General features: G+C 40.0%; 1 protein-coding gene across 6 annotated transcripts in view; it reads left to right on the forward strand.

The window, feature by feature from the left end:
• Positions 1-25989, forward strand: part of RGS20 (regulator of G protein signaling 20) — a 125506-nt gene that overhangs the window by 79804 nt on the left and 19713 nt on the right. For 4 of the 6 annotated variants that reach the window (XM_070076607.1, XM_070076608.1, XM_008255529.4 and 1 more), the window contains one exon: positions 25384-25532. The exons of 1 other annotated variant lie outside the window; for it this stretch is intronic. In XM_070076607.1, the coding sequence (XP_069932708.1) occupies positions 25384-25532 (149 nt within the window). Of the gene's footprint in view, positions 1-24957; positions 25137-25383; positions 25533-25989 lie in introns of all 6 variants that reach the window. One more of the 6 variants, XM_051844489.2, reaches the window with a different exon arrangement.

The raw sequence follows: 25989 nt of genomic DNA on the forward strand, positions 1-25989 counted from the left end.
TCTTTCCTTTTTAAATTTTTTGTAAAATGTATTTATTTTATTTGTTTGAAAGGCAGAGAGACAGAGACAGACAATAAGGTATCTTCCATCCAGTGGTTTACTTCCCCAGTGACCAGAACAGCCAGAGCTGGTCCAGAATGAGGTCAGAAACCAGGAACCCAATCAGGTCTTCTACATGGGTGGCAGGGATCCAACCCTTGAGCCGTCATTGCTGCCTCCAGGGTGCACATCAGCAGGAAGCTTTAATGGAAGATAGACCTGGAACTCAACGGAGCTAAAATTCAATATTTTTTAAAGATTTATTTGAAAGGCAAAGTTACAGATAGAGAGAAGGAGAGAGAGAGAAAGGTCTTCCATCTGCTGGTTCACTCCCCTAATGGCCACAATGGTTGGAGCTGGGCCAATCTGAAGCCAGGAGCCAGGAACTTCTTCCAGGTGTCCCACATGGGTATAGGGGCCCAAGCACTTGGGCCATCTTCCACTGCTTTCCCAGGCTATCAGCAGGAAGCCAGATCAGAAGTGGAGTAGCTGGGTCTCCAACTGGTGCCCATGGGATGCTGGTGCCGTAGATGAAACTACTACGCCACAGCACCAGCCCTGAAACTCAATTATCTAATCATAATGTAAAAAAAAAAAAAAGTGTGCTAGCTATGAAATTAAAAATAAACTTTTTTAAAACCTTGGTCAGAGGCCAGTTCCGTGGCATAGTAGGCCAAGCCTCCACCTTTAGCACCGGCATCCCATATGGGTGCAGGTTCATGTCCTGACTGCTTCTCTTCCAATCCAGCTCTCTGCTTATGTCCTAGGAAAGCAGTGGAAGATGGGCCTGGCTTCAGAACAGCCCAGCTCTGGCTGTTGCAGCCATCTGGGGAGTGAACCAGCAGATAGAAGGCCTTTCTTTCTGTCTCTTCTCTGTAACTCTCCCTCTCAAATAACTACATAACATCTTTTTTTTTAAAATGGACAAAAAAGAAATCTGAAGGCCAGCTTCCTGCTAATAGCCTGGGAAAAGCAGCAGAAGATGGCCCAAGTATTTGGGCCTCTGCCTCCCAGGTGGGCTATTGGATGAAGCTTCTGGTTCCTGGCTTTATCCTGGCCATTGCAGCCATCTGGAGAGTGAACCAGCAGATGAAAGATTCTCTCTCTCTCTCTGTCTCTGTCTCTATCTCTATATCTCTTCCCCTTCTCCCTGCTCTCAGAAACTCTGCTTTCCAAATAAATACATCAATCTGAAAAAAAAGAAAAAATAAATCTGAGCCAAAATTATATCTGAGGTATTTGGAGCTGAGCTACGAGATCTGAGGTATTTGGAAATAAAAATAGTGCTGCATATCAAAACTCTCTGGATATGATCAAAGCAGCATTGGATAAACATGGACAGCCCTAAATGCATTTATTAGAAAACAGAGATCTCTAAAAATAAATAAACTAAGACTTTAGCATAAAAACATATGAGAAAACTAGCAAAATAATTTTCAAGAAAGTAGATAGATAAAGAATAATGGAAATGATAGCACAAAATTTAAAGTTAACAAAAAGTAAAATTGATCCATGAAACCTAAAGCCATTTATTGAGAAAATAGAACTATAGGCTAACCTTTGGTAAATCAGATTAAGATGAAAGGGGGGAAAAACACACAAACCAGGGATGGGCATTTGACTTAAGTTGATGTTTTTTTTAAAACTTTTATTTAATGAATATAAATTTCCAAAGTACAGCTTATGGATTACAATGGCTTCCCCCCATAACGTCCCTCCAACGCACTACCCTCCCCTTATCGACTCCCTCTCCCCTTCCATTCACATCAAGATTCATTTTCGATTCTCTTTATATACAGAAGATCAGTTTAGCATACATTAAGTAAAGATTTCAACAGTTTGCTCCCACACAGAAACATAAAGTGAAAAATACTGTTTGAGTACTAGTTATTGTCGCTCCCCGTCTTCGTGGAGGAACGACACAGGACCCTGCGCTGTTCTTTCGTCTGCTCGGCCCTCCCCGGGTTTGCTGCTGGTTCTTCCCGGGTTGGCTGCCGTCCCTTCCACCTCCGTGGAAGGGCGGTTCCCCCTGGCCACTTTCCCCACTTCCGCGGGGAGCGGCACACCGCCAGCCGGCTCTCTCGGGGGCTGCACAGGTGTTCCTTCAGATAGATGTTCCCCTTAGATGTTCCTGGTGCATGCTGTCTTTCTCCTCCTTTATAGTCCTCTTCCACCAATCCCAACTCTGCTACCCACACGCCGAGTACGCTGCTCTCCTCCAATCAGGAGCAGGTCCCACAGTCTATTGGTTGAACTGGAGGCAGCTGTGTAGAAGCTGTTTTTACTCCTCTCCCAGCGCCATATTGTGGGAGAGCAGATGCATAGAATAAGTCCTAATTCCAGTAACTTAGTCTAGTCCGAGTTGCTCCCAGTTGCTCCCCACAGTTATAGCATTAAATCTCAATGTACAGCACACTAAGGACAAAGATCCTACATGAGGAGTAAGTGCACAGTGACTCCTGTTGTTGACTTAATAAATTGACACTCTTATTTATGGCATCAGTTGATATTTTAATTCCATTTTTCCACAAAGTTTTTGAAATCCCCTCATCCATACTTCTCTGGATAGGTGGAGTCCTATGCAGGTATCTGTTAGTGTAGTTACTTTACCTTACAGTGTCCTCATGTCCTGTGCAGCCCTGATGCTGTTCTCTCCAGTTGTTCTACTGAACATGGGCTAACAAATGCCATTACTCTTATTGTTGTGTGGTCTGTTTCCCCTTCATTTCTGTCAGTTCTTGCTTCATGTATCTCAGAGCTCCATTGTTAGGTGTACATATATTTATGCTTCATTTCTTCATGAAATATTGGCCCTTTCATCATTATAAAATGTTCCCATAATCTCTGGCCATATTATGAATTTAAGAGTATTTTATTTGCTATTAATATAACTTCTCTCCCTTTTTCACTTATTATATATACTTTTCATAAATATATATTACTTGTACTTTTATGGTCTATAGGGAATATTTCAACACACATACACAGCATAAACCAATTGAGCCAACAACTAGCCTTTCCATTTCCTTATCTTTTCTTTGTGTTTGGAACCTACCAATTCCCCTCTTCAGCTCATCATTGTGAATTATAGTCACCTCACTATGCTGTGGACACTAGAACTTGTTACTTCTATTTGACTATGTTTTGGAATCTGTTATCCCACATCCCTGTTTCCTTCTCCCCCACCCTCCCCAACCTCTAGTATGGTTATTTTAAGTTCCGATCTATATCTATATATCTATATCTATATCTATATCTTTTTTAAACTTCCACATATGAATGAGAACATAAGGCATTTATTTGCCTTTTTGTGTCAGATTATTTGACTTAATCTTATTATTTTCAGTTCCATCAATTTTTCTGCAGGTGATAGGATTTCATTGGTTTTTGTGGTTAATATTCCATTATGTGTATATATACCACATTTTCTTTACCCATTCATTGATTGATGGACACCTAGGTTAACTTTTTATTGGCTATTGTGAATAGTGCTGCAATGAATATAGGAATGTAGATATCTCTTTCATATACTGACTTCATATCCATCATATATATATAAACCATGTATATAATCTCAGTGGGATAACTGAGTCATATGGTAAATGTATTTTTAATTTTTTGAGGAACCTTCCTATTGTTTTCTATCATGGCTGTACAAATTTGTATCCCCAACAACCATGTGTAAAGATTTCCTTTTCTCTATGTCCTTGCCAGCATTGGCTAATTTTTATCTTTTTAAGAATAGCCATTTTAACTAGAGTAAGATGATATCTCATTGTAGCTCGGATTTGCATTTTACTGATGGCTAGTGATATCAAGCATTTTCTTCATGTATCTGTTCGCCATTTGTATTTCTTCTGAGAAATGTCCATTCAGATTCTTTGCCCACTTTACATGAATTATTTGGGGTTTTGTTGTTGTTTGAGCTCCTTGTATGTTCTGGACATTAATCTTTTGTCAGATGAATAGTTGGCATATATTTTCTCCATTCTGTCAGCTGCTTCTTCATTCTGTGGATTGTCTTCTTTGCTGTGTAGACACTTCTTAGTTTGACATAATATGTCTATTTTTTGTTTTGCTGTTTGCAGTTTGTGGATCTTATCCAAAAATCATTGATTTCAAGACTAGTGACAGTGTTTGGGACTGTTTGGCCTGTGTTTTCTTCTATTATATTCATAGTTTTAGGTCTTACCTTGAGATACTTGATCCATTCAGGGAGTTGCTTTTCCTATGGGGTGTGAAGTGGGGGCAGATGGATGGGTGATGTTTCAATCTTCTGCATGTGGTTTTCCTAGAACCATTTATTAGACTGCCCTTTTCCAATCTATGCTTTTGGTGACTTTGTCAAATATCAACTGTAGATGGTGGATTCATTTTTTGGATCTCTATTCTGTTCCATTGGTCTATGTGTCTTGTTTTTATTCATTTTATACCATTTTGGTTAAAGTAGTGCTGAATAATGACTTAGAAATCTGGTGTTGTGATGCCTCCAGCTTTGTTCTTCGTGTTCAAGACTGCTTTGACCATTCTGGGGCTTGTGGGCCTCAGTGTGAATCTTAGAATTGTGTTTGATGTAATCCCATTTTTCAATTTTGGCTTTGATTGCCTGTGCCTCTGGAGTCTTTCCTAAAAACTCTTACTTTTTTTTTTTTTTTTTTTTTTTTTGGACAGGCAGAGTGGATAGTGAGAAAGAGAGAGACATAGAGAAAGGTCTTCCTTTTGCCATTGGTTCACCCTCCAATGGCCGCCATGGCTGGCGTGCTGTGGCTGGCGTGCTGTGGCTGGCACGCTGCAGCCGGCACACCGCGCTGATCCAGTGGCAGGAGCCAGGAGCCAGGTGCTTTTCCTGGTCTCCCATGGGGTGCAGGGCCCAAGCACTTGGGCCATCCTCCACTGCACTCCCGGGCCACAGCAGAGAGCTGGCCTGGAAGAGGGGCAACCATGAAAGAATCTGGCGCCCTGACCGGGACTAGAACCTGGTGTGCCGGCGCCGCTAGGTGGAGGATTAGCCTATTGAGCCGCAGCGCCGGCCCCTAAAAACTCTTTACACATGCCAATGTATTGCAGGGTTTCTCTAATTTTTTCTAATAATTTGATGTTATCAGGTCATAGATTTGGGTTTTGATCCATTTTGAGTGGATTTTTGTATAAGGTTTATATACTTCTGCATGCAGAGATCCAGTTTTTGCAGCACCATTTGTTGAAAATACTGTCCCTGTTCCAGGGATTGATTTTAGCTCCTTTGTCAAAGATAAGTTTGTTGTAGATACAAGACTTGATTTTTGGCATTTCTATTCTGTTGCATTTGTCTATCCATCTCTTTTTGTATCAGTACCAGGCTGTTTTGATTATAACTGCCCTCTAGTATGTCTTGAAATCTGGTATTGTTGTGCTTCCAGCTTTGTTTTGTTGTAAAAGATTGCTTTAGCTATTCATAGTCTCCTGTGTTTCCATATGAATTTCAGCATCAATTTTTCTATATTTAAGAAGAATGCCCTTGGCATTTTGATTGGTATCTATTGAATCTGTAAATAGCTTTTGGTAGTATGGACATTTTGATGATATTGATTCTTTGAATACATGAACATGGAAGATTATTAAGTTTTTTGTATCTTCTATTTCTTTCTTTTAGTATTGTCATTCTCATTGTAGAGATCTTTTATGTCGTTGGTTCAATTTATTCCAAGGCATTTAATGTTTTTGGCAGCCATTGTGAATGGGATTGATCTTAGAAGTTCTTTCTCAGTTGTGGCATTGTCTGTGTATACAAAATCTATTGACTTTTGTGTGTTAAATTTATATCCTGCCACTTTACCAAACTCTTTTATGAGTTCCAATAGCCTCTTAGGGGAGTCTTTGGGTCCATTATACATAGAATCGTGTCATCTGCAAATAGGAATAGTTTGAGTTCCTCCTTCCCAATTTGTATCCCTTTGATTTCTTTTTCTTCCCTAATGGCTCTGGCTAAAACTTCCAGTACTATATTGAATAGCAATGGTGAGAGTGGGCATCCTTGTCTGACTCTGGATCTTATTGGGAATGCTTCCAAATTTTCCCACTTCAATAGGATTCAGGCTGTGGGTTTGTCATAAATTGTCTTGATTGTGCTAAGGAATGTTCCTTTTATATCCAATTTGCTTAAAGTTTTCATCATGAAAGGGTGTTGTATTTTATCAAATGCTTTCCCTGCATTACTGAGATAATCATATGGATTTTGTTCTTGAGTTTGTTAATGTGATGTATCACATTGATTGATATGTGAGTGTTGAACTATCCCTTCATACCAGAGATGAATTCCACTTGATCTGGATTAATGATTTTTCTGATGTGTTGTTGGATTTGATTGGCTAGTATTTTGTTGAGAACTTTTGTGTCCATGTTCATCATGGAAATAGGTCTGTATTTCTCTATTGTATCTTTTTCAGGTTTAGAAATTAAGGTGATGCTGGCTTCATAGAAGGAGTTTGGACTCTCTCCATTTCAATTGTTTTGAATAGCTTGAGAAGAAGTGCAGTCAGTTCTTTAATGTCTGGTAGAATTCAGTAGTGAAGCCATCTGGTCCTGGATGGCTTTGTTTTTTCTTTGTTGGGAGGGTCTTTATTACTGTTTGAATTTCTGTCTTGGCTATTGGTGTGTTTAGGTTTTGTATGTCTTCATGGCTCAACTTAGGTAGGTTGTATGTGTCCATGAATCTATCCATTTCTTCTAGGTTTCCCAATTTGCTGGTATATAGCTCTTTGTAGTATTTTCTGAAGATTCCTTTTATTTCTGTGATATCTGTTGTTACCTTTCTTTTTTCATCTCTAATTTATTGATTTGGGTCATCTCTCTGTTCTTTTAGTTATTTGGGACAATGTTTTGTCAATTGTGTTTATTTTTTTCCCCACAAACCAGCTCTTCGTTTCACTGATCTTTTGTATGTGTTTCAATTTTGTTTATTTATTCTCTAATTTTAATTATTTTTTCTCCTGATTTTTGGTTTGGTTTGCTGTTGTTTTACTAGGTCCTGGAGATTCACTGATAGCTCATTTATTTGGTGCCTTTCCAATTTCTTGATGTAGGGACCAATTGTCATAAACTTACCTCTTAACAATGCCTTTGCTGTACCCTACAAGTTTTGATATGTTATATTTTCTTTATACATTTCCAGAAACTTTTTGATTTCTTCTATGACCCACTGTTCATTCAGGAACATGTTGTTCATGTTTTGAACAAACTGAACCATGTTCTCCATGTGTTTGCATATGTTCTAGAGATTGCTGAATTGTTGATTTCCAGCTTCATTCCATTGTGATCAGAGAGGATGCATGGTATGATTTTGATTTTGTTTAATTTGCTAATACTTGCTTTATGGCCTAACATATGGTCTGTCCTAGAGAAAGTTCCATGCACTGGAGAGAAGAATGTGTACTCTGTAACTGTAGGGGGAAAAGTTCTGTAGATATCTGTTAGGTCCATTTGTTCTATAGTGTCAATTAACTCAGGTTTTTTTTTACTGATTTTCTGTGTAGCTGATCTGGCCATTGCTTTCAGTGGGGTACTGAAGTCCACCATTACCATTTTATTAGCATCTGTGTCTCCTTTTAGATCTATTAGTATTTCTTTTAAATAGCCAAGTGCTCTGTAATTGGGTGCATATATATTTATTAGAGACACCTCTTCCTGTTGAATTGATCCTTTAATCGTTACATAGTGCCCTTCTCTGTCTCTTTTAAGCTTTTGTGTTAAAGTCTGCTTTTTTTTTCTGACATAGGTTGGCTACACCAGCTCTCTTGGTTTCTGTTAACATGGAATATCCTTTTCTATCCTTTCACTTTCAGTCTTTTGGTCTGTAGCTATCTTTGTTGGTGAGATATCTTTCTTGTGGGCAGCAAATAGATGGATCTTCTTTTTTAATCCATTCAGCCAATCTATATCTTTTAACTGGAGAGTTAAGGCCATTCACATTCCAGGTTACTATTGATAAGTAACGTCTTGGTCCTGCCATTTGTCCATAAATATTCCTATGTTAACTTTGGATTTCCTTTGTACTTTTACTGGGAGATTTTCTGCCTTCACCTTCCTTCATAGTATGAACCATGTTTCTGTGTTTCTGTGTGTAGCACATTCTTAAGCATCTTTTGTAAGGCTGGACAAGTGATGACAAATTCTTTCAATTTTTGTTATGGAAGGTCTTTATTTTACCTTCATTCATAAATGAGAGCTTTGCAGGGTGGAGTATTCTGGGTTGACAGTTTTTGTCTCTTAAGACTTGGATGATATCTCGCCATTCTCTTCTAGTCTATCGGGTTTCTGTTGAGAAGTCAGCTGTGAGTCTAATTAGAGATACTCGAAAAGTAATATAGGGTTTCTCTTGTGCACATTTTAAAATCTTTTGTTTATGTTTTACTGTGAAGAGTTTGACTACAGTGTGTCATGGTGAAGATTTTTTCTGATCAGGTTTATTAGGAGATCTTTGTACTTCTTGAACTTGGACATCCTTTTCTTTCTCCAAAATTTGGGAAGTTTTCTGTAATTATTTCACTAAAAAAGCCTTCTAATCCATTCTCTCTATGCTTTTAGGAACTCCTAAGACCTATATGTTGGGTTGTTTGCTGGTATCCCATAAATCTCCAACACTGTTTTTTAGTTTTCTACTTTCTTCTTCTTCTTCTTCCTTCTTCTTTCTTCTCTTTTTGGTCTAACTAAAATTTCCAGAGATTCATCTTCTAACTCATATTCTTTCTTCTGCATCACTGAGTCTGTTCTTAAGGCTTTCTACCACATTTTTATTTGATCTATTGAATTCTTAATTTCTAATATTTCATTTTTATTTCTCTTTAAAATGTCAATTTCATGGGAAAATTTTCATTCATGTCTTGTATTGATTTCTTTTAACTTTTATTTAATAAATATAAATTTCCTAAGTACAACTTTTGGACTGTAGCAGCATTTTCCCCCCCATAGCGTCCCTCCCACTTGCAACCATCCCATCTCCCACTCCATCTCCCATCTCATTCTTCATCAAGATTCATTTTCAATTATCTTTATATACAGAAGATCAATTTAGTATATACTAAATAAAGATTTCAACAGTTTGCACCCACACAGAAACACAAAGTATAAAGTACTGAGTACTAGTTATACCGTTAATTCACATAGTACAACACATTAAGGACAGAGATCCTACATGGAGAGTAAGTACACAGTGACTCCTGTTGTTGATTTAACAATTGACAGTCTTATTTATGATGTCAGTAATCACCCAAGGCTCTTGTCATGAGCTGCCAAGGCTATGGAAGCCTCTTGAGTTCACCAACTCCGATCTTAATTAAATAAGGCCATAGTCAAAGTGGAAGTTCTCTCCTCCCTTCAGAGAAAGGTACCTCCTTCTTTGATGGCCCGTTCTTTCTACTGGGATCTTACTCACAGAGATCTTTCATCTAGGTAATTTTTTTTTTACCAGAGTGTCTTGGCTTTCCATGCCTGAAATACCCTCATGGGCTTTTTAGCCAGATGCAAATGCCTTAAGGGATGATTCTGAGGCCAGAGTGCTGTTTAGGACATCTGCAATTCTATGAGTCTGCTGTGTATCCTGCTTCCCTGTATTGATTTCTTTAATTTGTGGATTTGCTTCTGATTGCTTCTAAGTAAACCTGCGATCAATATTTTGAAATCTGTTTCTGGCATTTCTTCAGTCTCTTCATCTTCACATTCTAGTATTGAAGTGTTATTGTGTTCCTTTGGGGCCATCATGTTTTCTTCCTTATTCTTGTTTCTTGAATTTCTGCATTTACTTTTAGGCATTTGTGGAGATACTTGTTGTTCCCCCCCGCCCCCCGTGATGTCTTTTATCTTTGGACTCTGCTTCTATGGCTTAGTGAAGTGTCTGTTCTTTCAGTGAATACCCAGAGGCATGTGCTGTATGTGGTCCAGGAGTTCTGTTCAGTGCTCTAGAGTGAGGAGTGTCCAAGGTGACACCCTAGTTGGTATGTTAAATCTCTTTTTTTGTAGCCGGCACCATGGCGCACTAGGTTAATCCTCCACTTGTGGTGCCAGCATCTCATGTGGGCACCAGCTCTAGTCCCAGCTGCTCCTCTTCCAATCCAGCTCTCTGCTATGGCCTGGGAAAGCAGTGGAAGATGGCCCAAATGCTTGGGCCCCTGCACCCGCATGGAAGACTGGGAAGAAACTCCTGGCTTCAGATCAGCATAGCTCCAGCCATTGAGGCTATTTGGGGAGTGAACCAATGGAAGGAAGACCTTTCTCTCTGTCTCCCCGTCTCTGTCTGTAACTCTACCTCTCAAATAAATAAATAACAATCTTTAAAAAAAAATCTCTCTTTTTTTTTTCAGTGAGGAGAGTTTGATCAGCTCTGTTGGCATTTTCTCACAGTCACCTCCTCTCCTCCAGACCAATGCCCAGGCACTAGCTCCATTTGATGCAACATTCATCCTCACTGCCACAAGAACCGCACAAAGGATCTGTGCAGTTCACAGTGTGAGCATGGACCCTACAGCAGTAACTCCCACCAAGCAATCAGGCAGCCCTGAGCATGTGGAGCCACTTACAGTGACTGCTCAGAGACCCAGCCACACCCTGTGCCCTCCCACGAAGCTGCAGTTTTTTTCACAGTCTTTCCCTGTACATAAGGCTTCCACACTCATGAGCGCCCAGCTGCTGTCAATTTCCCCAGCCAGACTTAGACATGTTCTCTCAGTTGGTTGCTGGGCACATGGGCACATGGACACAAGCTGGTACAGCTGTTACATATGTCTAAGATGGCATCCATCCTTTCTCAGCTATTTACAGGACACCAGTGCTGATTTCTTGGGAAGAGAGAAACGTGCCCCCTTTTTCTTTTTTGTCCTTCTAGGTTGGCAGGTACACTGTCTCCCACAGGACTCCATGCCAGACTCTCGCCAGGCTCTTCCCGCAGCTTTATCAGCAGTGGCTTGGGCTGCTGCAGTCTGGTCTCACCTCACTCTCCAAAGCTGGTGCTGAGGCTCTCGGCTCCTGAGTTGTGTGCATCCACATCCTCCACATGGATCCACTGTGTCCCTCTAATTTGTGTGCACTTTTCTCTGCAATTTTCCCCCTAATTCTTCCCTGAGATTGCACTCTCCCCACTTTTTTTTTTTTAACTATCTTTCCCTAGACTAGAGAGGTAAGCTCCCTCCATAGTCTACCATCTTGGAATCTGCCCTTTTTATTTCTGTGATATCAGTTGTAATATTTCCTTTGTCACCTCTGATTTTACATTTCTGATTGTTCTTGTCTTTTAGTCTAGCTTAAGATCGATTATGTTTACCTTTTCAAGGAATGAAGGCATTTTTTGTTTCTATTTCGTTTATTTTTGCTCTATATTTTATTATTTCTTTCTTTGTAATAACTTTTGATTTCATTTGTTCTTTAAGATACATATCTAGGCTTTTTATTTGGTATCTATTTTTATGTAGACTTTTATTACTATAAACTGCTTTTTTCTGTGTCCCATAAGTTTTGGTTTGTTGCGTTTCCATTTTCATTTGTTTCAAGGAAATTTTACATTTTCTTTTTTATTTCTTCATCCAGGAGCATGTTGTACAGTCTCCATGTTACTTGTATAATTTTTAGAGTTTCTTTTGTTGCTTATTTCTAATTTTATTCCATTGTGTTCAGAAAAGATACAAGATATGGTAACAGTTTTTTTTTTTAATTTGTTGAGACATGTTTTGTGGACCAAAGTATGGTCTAATATGGAGAATGTTCCATGTGCTGGTGAAAAGGATATGTATTCTGGAGCTGTTGAATGGAGTGTTTCATAAAAGACTATTAGGGCCGTTTGTGTACAATATAGTTTAACTCATGTTTCCTTGTTGTTGTTGTTGTTGTTGTGTGTGTGTGAGAGAGAGAGAGAGAGAGAGAGAGAGAGAGAAAGAGAATCTGTCCATTGATAAAATTGGGGTTTTAGAATCACCTACTATTGCTGTATTAGGGATTATAATAATAATTTTTTGAATAATAATTTTTGTCATAATAATTTTTGAAATTGGGTGCTGCATCATGAGGTACATATACATTTACAAGCATTATATCTTTTTGTTGAATTAATACTTTGATCATTATATAGTAACCTTCTCTGTCACCTTTTACAGTTTTTATCTTAAAGTCTATTTTTTCTTATATAAGTTTAGCTACATCACTCATTTTGCTTTTGTTTGCATGAAATTTTTTTCACCCTTTTACTTTCCATAGGTGTGTATCTTTTCTGGTGAAATGAGTTTCTTGTAGTCATCATATCATTGGGTCTTATTTATTTATACATTTACCCAATCTGTATCTTTTAATTGAGGAATTTAAACTGTTTATATTCAGTGTTAATAAGTAATGACCTATTCTTATCTTTTGAAATTAATTGAATTATTTAGTTTGACAATCATTTGTTCTTTTTCTAGTGGGTTTTATACTTTTAAACATTTTCATCCTTCTTTGCTTCTGTATGTAGGATTTCCTTGAGCATTTTTTTGTAATGCTACTCTGGTAATGATGAATTCCCTCAGCTTCTACCCATCTTGGAAAGTCTTTATTTCTCTTACATTTATGCTATCTTTGCTTGGTAACATATTTTATAAGATTTATTTAATTATTCAATAGGCAGAGTTACAGACAAAGAGAAGGAGAGACAGTGAGAGAGGTCTTCCATGCGCTGGTTCACTCCACAAATGGCTACAATGGCTGAAGCTGGGCCAATCTGAATCCAGGAGCCAGGAGCTTCTTTCAGGTTGCCCACTGTGTGCAGGTGCCCAAGCACTTGAGCCATCTTCTACTGCTTTCCCAGACCATCAGCAGGGAGCTGGATTGGAAGTGGAGTAGCCAAGACCTGAACAAGCACCCATATGGGATGCCAGCACCACAGGCAGATGGTTAACCTACTGTGCCACAGTGCTGGCCCCCAGTAAAGTATTTTTAGTTGACAGATTTTTTTTTTTCCTTTGAGACTTGGAGTATATCATCCCATTCTTCTGGACTATAAGGTTTCCGTTAAAAAAAATCTTCTGTTATTCTAATGAAGGTTCTCTTAAAAGTAACTTGACACTTTCTTTTGCAACTTTTAGAATGATCTCTCTTTGTTGTGCTTTGGAGAGTCTGTATATAATGTGTTGTGGTGAGAAGATTTTCTGATTTTGTCTATGTGGGGTCCTTTGAGTCTCTTAAATTTGGATTTCCATATCTTTCTCCAGCTTGGGGAACTTTTCATGTATTATTTCATTAAATATGTTTTCTATGTCATTATTCATCTCGTCTCCCTCAGGGATTCCCAAAATTCTAATATTAATTCATTTAATGGTCTTGGAGGCTTTTGTCCTTTTTTTTTTATTTTTCAGACTGTGATATTTCGAAATAGCTATTTTCAAGTCCATCTGTTCTTTCTTCTGCTTGACCTAGTCTGTCACTGAGGCTTCTAACTGTATTTTTAATGATTAGATTTTAATGTTTTATTTATCGATTTTCATCTACTTGAAAGGCATAGTGACAGAGAAAGGGGAAGATGGTGAGAGAGAGGGAGAAAGAGAGAGAGAGACTCCCTATCAGCCAGATCTGGAGCAGGCTGAAGCCAGGAGCCGAGGAACACCATTCTAGTCTCCCATGTGGCTAGTAGGGCCCCAAGCACTTGAGCCATCATCTGCTGCCTCCCGGATACATTATCAGGAATGCTGATTCATATGCAGATGTGTCAGATCTTGAACCAGCACTCCAATATGGCATTGGGTGTCCCAAGTGGCCTTAGCTGCTGCACCACAATGCCTGCCCCATCAACTGTGTTTTTTTATTTCACATATTGAATTCTTCACTTCTGGTTGGGTCTTTTTCAAGATCTCTATGTCTTTGATGAATTTCTCATTTGTATCATGCACTGATTTCCTAATTTTATTTAACTGTATATTTTAAGATTTTTTTGAATTCTTTATTAGTCTGTCTTTGTCAGTCTTTCTTTGTAGTCTGATATTAAAATGTTACTGTTTTCCTTTTGGGGCATTGTATTGCTTTGCTTTTTCATATTCCTTTTGTCCTCAAGTTTATAGTTGAGCATCTGGTGGATTACTTTTAAAGGGTACCTTTCGTGGGTTGAAGAATTTTCCCTGAAGACAAGTCTTTGAGTGTCAGTTTGGCTGGCTACTTTGGCCTTAGGTCCATATGTGCACTGAAATGCCCTTTCCCTGTGTCCTCTTCCACTGTCAGCAGCAGCAGCAGTGGGGTCTGTGAGGCTGCAGACCTTTTTGCTGGAGTGACAAACCGTCTGTAGGGTCCTGGCAATGGGCATACACAGAAGCTTCTCCTGGGGAATAGGCTCTGAGGATAGTTCTTTTCTCAAGGTGGCATCACAGGTGTGGGCATTGTGGCACAGCAAGTTAACCCACTACTCGGGATGCTCACATCCCATATCAGAGGGTCAGTCCAAGTCCAGAACCTCTGATTCTTGTCCAGCTTCTTGCTGAGTCATTCTGGGAGGCAGCAGTGATCGCTCAAGTGCTTGGGTCCCTGCCATCCATATAGGAGACCCAAATTGTGTTCCAACTTCTAGACTCCAGCCTGGCCCACCCCTGGCTGTTAGGAGATTGTAGGAAATGAACCAGCAGATGGAAGATATGTGTGTATGTTTGTGTGTGTGCTTACCCTTCCACCTGCAATGCGGAATCCCCCTGGCCTTGGGCTGGGGTCACAGTTGCAGGTGTGTTTTGTTCCTTTCTTTATGCTGTCATCCTAGGTTGCTGCGTCCTGTGGGGTTCCTGTATCTCCCTGGCTGAGCTCCAGTGTTCTCTCCCTCAGGCACTCACCTCTAGGTGCAGCTATTTACTTCTTAGTTTGTCTCTTCTCTGCAAAGGAGAAGACAAATGTTGAGCACCATTACTCAGCTGTTTCTGAACACTGGTCCACTCCAGCCCTCTTATGGTTCCTGTTTGCCAGATACATCTCTTTCCATCCTTTTACTTTCAATCTATTTTTATTTTTTTAGTTTGAAGCATGTCCCTTGTAGACTGCATGTGGGTGGATTATGTTCTTGCCCATTCTGACAGTCTCTACCTTTTGACTGTGTTGCTTACTTCATGAACTTTTCATGTTGACATTGACATGGTTGGATGTACCTCTACAGTTTGCTTTTTATTTTTTATGTATTTGACTACTCTTTGCTTCCTTTCCTAACTCCTTTAGTCTTAAGTTGATATTTTCTGGTATACTGTTTTAATTTCTTAGTGAAGTGATTTTTTTGAATGTTTTTGAACAAATTTCTTAATTTCTATAGGTTTTAATATAAATATCTTATTGTAGCAGAATCAAGTTCAGATGTATACTAAATTCCAATAAGATTCAAAAAACTCACTACTATATAGTTCCTCCCCCTACTTTATGTGCTATTATTGTTATATAAGTTAAGTATATGTTACAAATCTAATAATATATTGTTATAATTGTTAATTTATATAATCTTATTTCTTTGAAATAAGACAAGAAAAAAATAAGAGCAGAAAATATATGTATAAAGTCTCTTTTTGAAATATCAAACCTTCTTATTCAACATTTCTGTCTCTGTTCACTGCTTCCTGAGGATTTGAGTGACCTTCTGATCCCATTTTTTGCTCCAGCACATCTGTATTCCTACCTTCCTTCTCTCTGTTTCATCAAATGGATTACCTTTGCATATGTCATCAATCCAACAATGTAATTTATAGATATTTATGCCATTGCTTTTTCAAATCAAGTAAGAGAAGAAAGAAAACCAAATAATCATATTGTCTTTTATCTTTACCTAGAAAATCACCATTCCTAAAAATTATTTATTTATTTGAGTGGCAGAGAGAGAGGGAGACAGCACATACACGGTTGGTGGGGAGGAGAGATCTTCCATTTGCTGATTCTCTTCCCAAATTGGGCTGGGCTTTGCTGAAGCCAGGAGCCAGGAACTTGATCCAGGTCTTCCATGTGGGTGGCAGAAACCTAAGTACTTGGGTCATCATCTATTGACTTCGTAGTGCATTAACAGGAAACTGTATTGAAAGCAGAGGCAGGACTCCATCCTAGCCCTTCCTTTATGGGATACCCATTTGGCATCCCAAGAGGCAGCTTAAGCCACTGCACCATAACACCTGCCATAAATAATCCCCTTTACTGGCATGTGTGTGTGTGTGTGTGCACGTGTGCGCCTTTGTCTTACTGTTTGGTATTAATTCCTTTGAACCTGAAGAACTTTGTTTAGTGTTCCTTATAAGACAAATCTCCTTGCAATAAATTCTCTCAGTTTTTGGCTTGTCTGGGATATCTTTATTTTACCTTCATTTTTTACAGATAACCTTGCTGATAGAACTCTTGGTTCACATTTTTATCACTTAGCACTCTGAATATGTTGTCCACCACTTTCTGATCTCTTGTTTATAATAAGAAGTCAACTGTTAATCTTGTTGAGATTTACATGTTTGTAATGAGCCAGTTCTTTCTTGCTACCTTAAGATTACCTTTACCATCCAACACTGTAACTATGCTGTGTCTGAGAATGGTTCTCTTTGTCTTTATCCCACGTGGAGTTGATTGCACTGCTTAGTTATATAGATTAGTGATTCTCATAAAATTTAGGAAGTTTATACCCTTTATTTGTTCAAATATTTTTTCTGCTCTTATGTAGAGAAGAATTAACAAAGCTTGGATCCTTAGAAACTTTAAGTCTGGCTTATACTATTGGCCCTTGGCTGGTGTCTGGGAACTTGGCTTTCTGAGTGATTTCAATCAATAGTTTGCCATCAGTGATTCCCTTGCCGAGAGTGTTGTGTGAACACGATGATATCTGTTGAATATGTGCTTTCCTTCTGGAAGCCTTAAATTTTGCCATGTGTTAGCTAGAATACCAGTATAATACCAGCCCTCAACAAGAATCTTGGGCCCTGAGTCTCTAATGAGCTTTGTGGACAGGGACAGCTGCAAATGTGGCTGCATTTTTGTTGCTGGGTGAATGTGCTGTGTGATTCCTCATGAGAAGGAGGGCACAAGGATCAGCCTGCACATGGATTCCCCCGGACTCTGCCTGTGTCCCTTTCCCTTACTGTTATACATGGGCTGGTCTGCCTTTATTATCATGGAGTTGCCAGTCCCTTCTTAACTGCTTACCACCAAAGCCTCCAGTGTTTTTGACAATGACCTTAGGCATGAAATCCTCTGTTCTAGATGAGAGTAGCCCCTCTAAGCCTGGAGAACATCAGCACCGCAGCAGCTGCTTTTCCTACAGCCTTACCCCAACCTCAGGACCAGGAACTGGGGTCAGGTAGGGATGTCAGCCCCAAATTTGCTCAGCTGGCTCCTCCCACTGTAGAACCTGTGCTCTACCGGAAAACTAGGGCTTCTGCCTTACAAGGAGGGATTCGGAGGTGGAAGGGAACCTTAGTCTTCTTGGCTGCACTTACCTCCATAACACTGAACTGAGGAGGGATGAGAGGTGTTGGTGGCCTGACCCAACTAGGTCAGGAAGCTGGAAGGAGAGGGCTCCTCTGCCTTTTTGGCTATAATACTTTAGAATACAGCTTCTGGCACCCAGAGCTGGAAGTGCAGAGGCCAGGAGCAGGTTGTGGCTCAAATGCTACTCACTGTTCCTGCTGATATTCAGTAGATTTTCTTGAATAAATGTTTCTCCATTTGCTGCATCTAAATTGTATATAGGTCAGCTTCCAGAGCCTGTAAATTATTGATTTCATTTTTGTTATTTTTTTATTTTTTAAGATTTACTTATTTGAAAGGCAGAGTTAGAGAAAGAGAAGGACAAAGATCTTCCATCTGCTGACTCACTCCCCAAATGGCTGTAATGGCCAGAGCTGTACCAAACTGAAGCTAGGAGCTTCATCCAGGTCTCCCAAGTGGGTGGTAGGGGCCTAAGCACTTGGGTCATCTTCTGTTGCCTTCCCAGGTGCACTGGCAGGTAGCTGGATTGGAAGTGGAGCAGCCGGGACTCAAACTGGTGCCCATACAGGAGTCCAATCAACTACGCCACAATGTCAGCCCCGATATTCCTTTTTTTTAATGAGCACATGATAATTGCTTATTTTTATGTAATAGTATGCTCTTTCAGTACATGTATACAATTTGGAACAATAAATGTATAAATCATTGTTCATAACTTTCAGCTGTTGAATAATTGTTTTGTGACAGTGAAGATCTGGATCCCCTCCCCCATATTTTTATCCCTTGGTCTTTTTGCAAGAAATTCAAAATTATTCCTTCAATGCTATTTTCTGATTTCCTGGAAATTTTCTACTTATTTTTTTCTTCAATCAACCTGTTCTTGTTTCATTTCTGTTTTTATTTCCTTTTTCTGACATTTTAAATGAAATTTATCTCTTCAATATCTCTTTAAGTATCATGTATTTTTCATTTTCTTCCTTTATATAAAATTAATGTGGACATGGATGATAGTAATGGCTACTTTTCTGAGACTTCTCTTTATGCAAGTGTTTTGGAATTTTGGTTTGTATGCTCATTTTATAGGAATTACTTCTTCCTTTTTATTCCTATTGCTGATTTTTTTTTCTATCTTCCCTTGGAAAAAAACAATTTAGCTCTGTCTAGAAATGTTATGATTTCCTCCACTTGGGAATCTGGGCATCCTACTGAGAGCCTGACTTTAGGATGATGCTATAGAATTTCTGCTCCCTGTGATCTCAGATTCAGTAGTTCTAACTCATTTGTCACCTTGGAAATGTCTAGATCCTGTTATTCTTTTATGCGCAGGCCCATATCAGACATTAGCCAATGTAGTTGTTTGGGTTTTTTGTTTTTATTTTATTTTATTTTTATTTTATCTTTCTTTCTTTCATAAGAAACAAAAGATTAGTCCCAATCTGTGAGGCAGTGAATGCAGCTCCTGGCCCCCAAATCTTTGAATTTAGTTCCTTTTACCTTCTGGGCCAATGTTGCCTCTTCTTGGTTTTTGGATCAAGAGCTAAGTATGCCACTGCTTCCACTCTGCCCATTGATTAACATTCCCATTGCCCTTCTGGGTTGAGGGTATCTGTATCTTGTTTTTGAGTTCAGCAATGAAGGATAAGAATAAGTGGCCAATGAGGCCCAAGCTTACTTTGAATTTGAATTCAACTACTTCTCATCTTTGGTGTCTCTGTAACACTCCCAGTAGCTTTCTGGAGAAAAAGTGATGGGTAGAATAGGTCAACCAGACACTGAGCCAAGAGCTGAAAGAAAGGAATCAGAGTTTGGATAGGGTGATGGTGACACCTGCAGCAGGGCTCCCAACAAGGCAGGAAAATGAATCATGAACTGGTTTCTGTGCAAGGCTGCAGAGCAGAATGTATAACTAAGTAAGATGTGTGAAGTCAGAGTCTGGCTTAGGTCAGAGGTGACAACAAGGTAGCACTCTAGTAGTACTTTGTGCTGAGAGAGATTTAACTAACTGAGGCCCTGCAGTACACAAGCACCTGTGTAGTACTTTGTTCTGACAGAGATTCAACTGACATCCTGCAGCACAACAAGTACCCATGATCTCCCCACAGCACTTCTCAAAGGAAAAATACTCCAAGAGCCAAGACTTGTTAAATCACAGATAGCTCAGAGGCTGTTTAAGTGGTTTTGGGACTTGAGTTTTCTCCAAGTCCCTCAAATTTCCTCAAATATCCTCTCAAATTTCCTCACATTCTGGTCAAACTCTTTCAGGACCCTAAACTGCCCCCTAATGGTAGCATCTGGTTTCTAAGAGTCTTTGAGGAAGGTCTGGAATTCAATCTTTTTAGGTTCTTGTGTTGGATCTCGTGGGTGATTCCATACCCTTAGGGAACAGGAGCTCTCATCATAGACCTTAAGAGATAAGAGATTTCTTTTCACACAATACTTGGTATTTCATCATGTTTTCAGCATATCATTCAATAATGGATGTGTTCAGAATTTGGAACCTGTAATGAAACTAAACAGCTATTAATGGACTCCAGCTACCCAGCTTAGGCGTACTTCGAAATAAAAAATAACTTTGCTGAACTAATTTCAGTTAGGGTTAAGGTAAAGTTTTCTTCTAGCTATTTTACTGCTTTTAAACCCAAATAACTAAACAATTATGATCAAGCTTAAGAGAGTTGGCCTTGACTTTTAGTTGAATTTTGAAAGAATCCTTTTAAACTTGGAGTGCCTAGGAACTGCCAATGTATGAGCAAGATTAGGTACCAATTGAGATCTGAAATATTTAATCAGCTACCAACCTGTATTATGTCAATTTCCTCAGGCTGCTTTTGAAATGCCATAAATTATAGAAGAAAGCATCTGAGATTGTTAACCCTGATTTTACATTCATCGAACTTCTGAGCCTCCGGCTCCTAAAGTGAAGGCAGCCAGCACATGGGGGATGACGCATGTGACATGCTTGAGTCATCCCAGTAGACAGTGTGTCGATGCTCCATTACCTGCCAGATACATACGGAAAAAGGAACAGAACAGCCATTCAAAGAAGCACTGATTCCATGTTGTTAGAAAACACAATGGAAATTCAAGGTATATCCAGCTTTCCCACAGATAGGATTGAGGCAAAGGAAAAGATTGTGAAACTGGGCTGGCTGATCAGATTATAATCAATGTCTAGAAGAACTGGTTGAATTAACACATATATTTTTAAAACCTTCTAAACATGTATCATTCATTTAATGTGTGTCATTCAATTTCATATTTTTTAAGATTTATTTTATTTATTTGAAAAATAGAGTTACAGAGAGAGATAGAAATAGAGAGAGGTCTTCCATCCACTGGTTCATTCCTACAGATGGCTGCAATGGAGCTGCGCCGATCTGAAGCCAGGAGCCAGGGGCTTCTTCTGGGTCTCCCACGTGGGTGCAGGGGCCCAAGGACTTGGGCCATCTTCTACTGCTATCCCAAGCCATAATAGAGAACTGGATCAGAAGAGGAGCAGCCGGGACTAGAACCAGCACCCATATGGGATGCCAGTGCTTCAGGCCAGGGCATTAACCCGCTGCGCCACAGTGCCGGCCCCTCAATTTCATATTAATTACTTGCTACATTAAAAAACATTCTCTAAACATATTAGTGGCATTAAATAGGCAACTCTTCGATTAGCAACTGCATATTTGTCATTGAGATAAATACACAATAATTTATTTTGTTCTGTCAATAAGATGACTAATAAGAAGTTACAGTAAATTATACCCTTAAACCATGTGTAGTTTATTGTACAGTTAGTCTGTTAGACCTCAATAAAGCACTTTTAAAAATGCATTTTGGCATAGCAGATAACGCCGCCACCTGCAATGCTGGCATTCCATATATGCGCCAGTTCATGTCCTGGCTGCTCCACTTCCAGTCCAGCTCCCTGCTAATAGCCTGGAAGAAGCAGCAGAGGATGGCCCAAGTTTTTAGTCCCCTGCCACCTATGTGGGAGACCTGGATGAAGCCACAGAAAATAACAAGTAAGCTTAACAATGGTACAATATTAACTAGTCTAGCCGGCGCCACGGCTCACTAGGCTAATCCTCTGCCTAGCGGCGCCGACACACCAGATTCGAGTCCCGGTTGGGGCACCAGATTCTGTCCCGGTTGCCCTTCTTCCAGGCCAGCTCTCTGCTGTGGCCAGGGAGTGTAGTGGAGGATGGCCCAAGTGCTTGGGCCTTGCACCCCATGGGAGACCAGGACAAGCACCTGGCTCCTGCCTTTGGATCAGCGCGGTGTGCCGACCACAGCGCGCAGGCCGCGGTGGCCATTGGAGGGTGAACCAACGGCAAAAAGGAAGACCTTTCTCTCTGTCTCTCTCTCTCACTGTCCACTCTGCCTGTCAAAAAAAATAAAAATAAAAATGAATAAATAAATATTTTTTAAAAACGTCTGAGAGTAGACCAATAAGAATTTTCCTGACTTCTAAAGACTATTTACACAAGCAACACTACGATGTTCTCTAAGAGTTTGCTGAGGAAATCATTTTTTCAAGTCTTTACAAATAAATAGATATGTATAAACAAAATATGTCAACTAATAAGGCCAGCTCAGCTTGTTTTTTATTTTTTAAAGATTTTTTTTATTTATTTGAAATTCAGAGTTACACACAGAGAGAAGTAGAGGCAGAGAAACACAGAGAGAGAGAGAGAGAGAGAGAGAGAGAGATAGCTCTTCCATCCGCTGGGTCACTCCCCAGTTGGCCGCAACAGCTGGAGCTGTGCCGATTCGAAACCAGGAGAGGAGCCAGGAGCTTCCTCCGGGTGTCCCACGTGGGTGCAGGGGCCTAAGGCCTTGGGCCATTTTCTACTGCTTTCCCAGGCCATAGCAGAGAGCTGGATAGAAAGTGGAGCAGCTGGGACTAAATCGGCGCCCATATGGGATGCTGGCACTGCAGGTAGCGGCTTTACCCACTATACCACAGCTCAGCTTGTTTTATACTAAGTAAATATAAGAAAGCTTCTTTAACTTGGGAGTTACCTTTAAGGAGTCTCTAACACACATCAGATGTATTGACAAAGCATTATCAATCTCAATGAAATAAGTCATGAAGGATGCCTAATAGTATTGCTACTTTTCAATATCTACTGAATTTCCTGGCCAATGAAGTAAGACTAAAGTAAAAAAAAAAAGATGCTTATGCCTTAGAAAGGAACAGGAAGCAAAGAGAAAAGTATGATTACTTATAGACACTATGATTGTGATCATCTAACTAGAAAATCCAAGAGAATCAACAGAAAAGAAAGACTAACAGAACTATAAGAGAGTTGTGATATAGCAGGTTACCACCAGCACTGTTTTGAATCCTGGCTTCTCCACTTCCAATCCAACTCCCTGCTAATGTACCTGGGAAAGCAGGGAAAGATGGACAAGTGCTTGGGGCCCTGCACCCACATGGAAGAACCTAATGGAGCTCCAGGCTCCTGGCTTTGGCCTATCCCAGCTAGCCATTGCAGCCATTTGGGGAGTGAACCAGCAGATGGAAGATCCCTTTATCTCTGTTTCTTCTTAAATCTCTCTCTCTCTCTCTCTCTCTCTCTAACTCTGCCTTTCAAATTTAAATTTTTTTTTAATTTTTAAAGAATGAATTCAGCGTAGTTTAATATCTTTGCCTTCTTATGTACCAAAATAACTATTTTGAGAAGCACAGTTGGGAATGAGGAGGAAATATTATTTATGACAGCTGCAAAAACTGATATATAGAGGCTGATGTTGTAGTACAGTGGGTTAAGCTACCACCTGTGACAGCAGCATCCCTTATGGGCACTGCTTCAAATGCTGGGCTACTCCACTTCCAGTCCAGTTCCCTGCTAATGCACCTGGGGAAACAGCAGAAAATGGCCCAAGTGCTTGAGCCCCTGCACCCTCATTGGAGACCTGGATGAAGTTCTAGACTCCTAGCTTTGGTCTGGCACAGCCCCTGCCATTGCAGCTATTTGGGGAGTGAACCAGTGGATGGAGGCTCTCTCTCTCCTCCTCTCTCCTTCTCTCTCTAACTCTGTTTTTCAAGTGAACAACTTTAACAATTGATATACACAATATTCAATAATGAAAAATGTGCAAGACTGATTTGAAGAAAATTCATAAGCTATACTTAGGAGAGGATTTAAATGAACGGGTATGCCATGTGCTGATTGGAAATACCTAATGTTGCAAAAACTGGAGTTTAAATAGGAGCCCCCTGGAAACTCCTGGACAGAACAGTGTCAGAATCTTTTACTTCTCTGAAGCAACTGGGACTTTTTTTTTCTTTAATGAAGTAAGTTGCATCAGTATCTTTTTAAAAATAATAGTTACCTAGAGCATCTTTTGTTCAAAGCATCTTTGGCGATTGTGTTGGCTTGTCCTTGTATCTCTGTGCCCTGAAGGCACTGAGCCATTGTCAGTCTGTCTCCATTGAAATGCCACAGATGAGATGGACAAGTGATGCCTGGAGTCACTTGAGTTTCTGTCTCGGGAGCATTAAAGTAAGTTAGAGCTCTTTCTGCCCTTGAAGCTTTCTCCCATTGGTGCTAAGAAAGTGTACTGAGAGTTTGTCAAATGTCTCTGCCTCCCACTCTTAACAAGGAGCTGTGGACTGCTCAGCCGAGGCTGGGGTGGTAGACAGAACCTGCTGCTGTGAGCCTTGTGTTCACCGTGAATGAAAAACAGTAAAATCCTTTGATGGATCTCTCTTGCTGTCCTGAGGCCTTCATATCAGGATAATTAAAAGAAACCCACATGTCATTCCTCATAAATAAATCTATAAATTCAGTGTAGTCCTAATCAAACTCCCAACATGATATTTTTGGACCTACGCAAGCTGATTCCAAAATTCAACAGAATAAATAACAGACAAGAAGAATAGCTTCCCACCTAAAAAACAAACAAAAACCCTTTCAAGTCAATGAACAGAAATTGACCCACCCAATAAAAAAATGCAATTAAGTTAGACTAACTAAAACAATGCCCATGGCATATATCATTAGATCATATTCAATCACAAGTCTAATGTTGGACTAGAATAACAAATCTAGAACTTAATTCCAAAGTCCTATTTATGGTTCTTTAATGCAACTTTGAAATGGGCTTGCAATTAGCTCCATTAAGAATTTAATGTTAACATCAAACGTAAAAACAGGCCTAGCAGTATCTTGGTTCTTAACCTGCTTGTGTGCTCTCTCCATCATCACAGTCTTGTTATCCTCAAGAAAAGGACAGGATCTGTGTCCAGTGGCTTCACTTTCACTGAGGTGGACAACAGGTGCCATTGCTAAGGGCAGGTCTGGGCAGGCCACCATCTGTGCTCTCCTGTCTTGCCTTCTATTAAAAATTGAGCAAGTACCACATATCAGGCTGTGTTGTAAGTGGTTTGTGTGTATCTGGTTGTTCACTTCTTCAAGGTGATGCAATCATAAAGATCTGAATCTCATGGGTCAGACCTGCGGCCCTCTGTCCTGCCTCTTCCTCAGACTGATACGGGTGTATGCATGACCTTTTCAGCATGGCCTCCTCCTCCGTCTGTACCCCGGTCTCAGAGGCAGCCATAAGTGGTCACTGTCACCTATCACTGCTCCACTTTGGTTCAGTAAAACGGGAATCTGGAGACGAGACAGGAAAAGCACTATTGCAAGATACAACATCAGCATCTTGGATGTCCCTGTCTGTCTGCTTTATATTCGGTGAGCACCTAGGGGCAGAACCCTCCAGTCACCATTTTATTCCTGAAATTTTTCACAGTATTTGGCAGATGGGAGCCATCAAGTCAGTGTTTATCAGTGACTCTAATTACCAGATTTTACCAGAATGAGCTAGAATGACCTGGATATAATCACAGGGTTTATTCTCCATGAGCCACACAGCTGCATCCCTGGGCTTATGTCTTCATAACTTTGCTTTCCCCACCCACTTTGACTTTCCCGGTTGCAGCCTATGGGATCTGAGCACTTGGAGATGCGGAAGCGACAGTTGTCAGCTGCCCAGGGGACACCAGCCTCCATCCCCAGCCAGCCTGGAGCGGGAAGTCGAGGGTCCAATGCTTGCTGCTTCTGCTGGTGCTGCTGCTGTAGCTGCTCGTGGTAAGGTCTGGGGCTGTTTTATTAATATGCTCCTCATGAGGAAACAGGTGCCAGGTAGGGCTTAATTTCATGCTTTTAAAGTAACTACTACATGGGGGGAGGGGCTTCAAAAAGCACATGGAAAAGAGGAATTCAAAGGTAAGATTAATTTTGGTGCCAAAATAATAAAAAGAAATCCATGAATAATTTTTTCATAACATGCATTTTCCATGAAATTTTTGAAGACTGCTGTGCAGATTTCAATTTTTTTTGGCACCAAAATAAACTTACCTTAGAATTCCATTTTTCAAGAAGTTTTAAAAATATGCCTGTGTGCCTCACACTATGAAGTACACCAAAAAAAAATTAATAAATAAAATAAAATAAAACGGCCTGCCGTTTGACCTAACAATGAAGGTGCCAGTTAAAACAGCCTTGTCCCACATTGGAGCGCCTGGATTCGTTCCCCTGCTCTGGC

Source organism: Oryctolagus cuniculus, chromosome 6, assembly GCF_964237555.1.
Source record: "Oryctolagus cuniculus chromosome 6, mOryCun1.1, whole genome shotgun sequence".
NCBI classification, from domain to species: Eukaryota; Metazoa; Chordata; class Mammalia; order Lagomorpha; family Leporidae; genus Oryctolagus; species Oryctolagus cuniculus.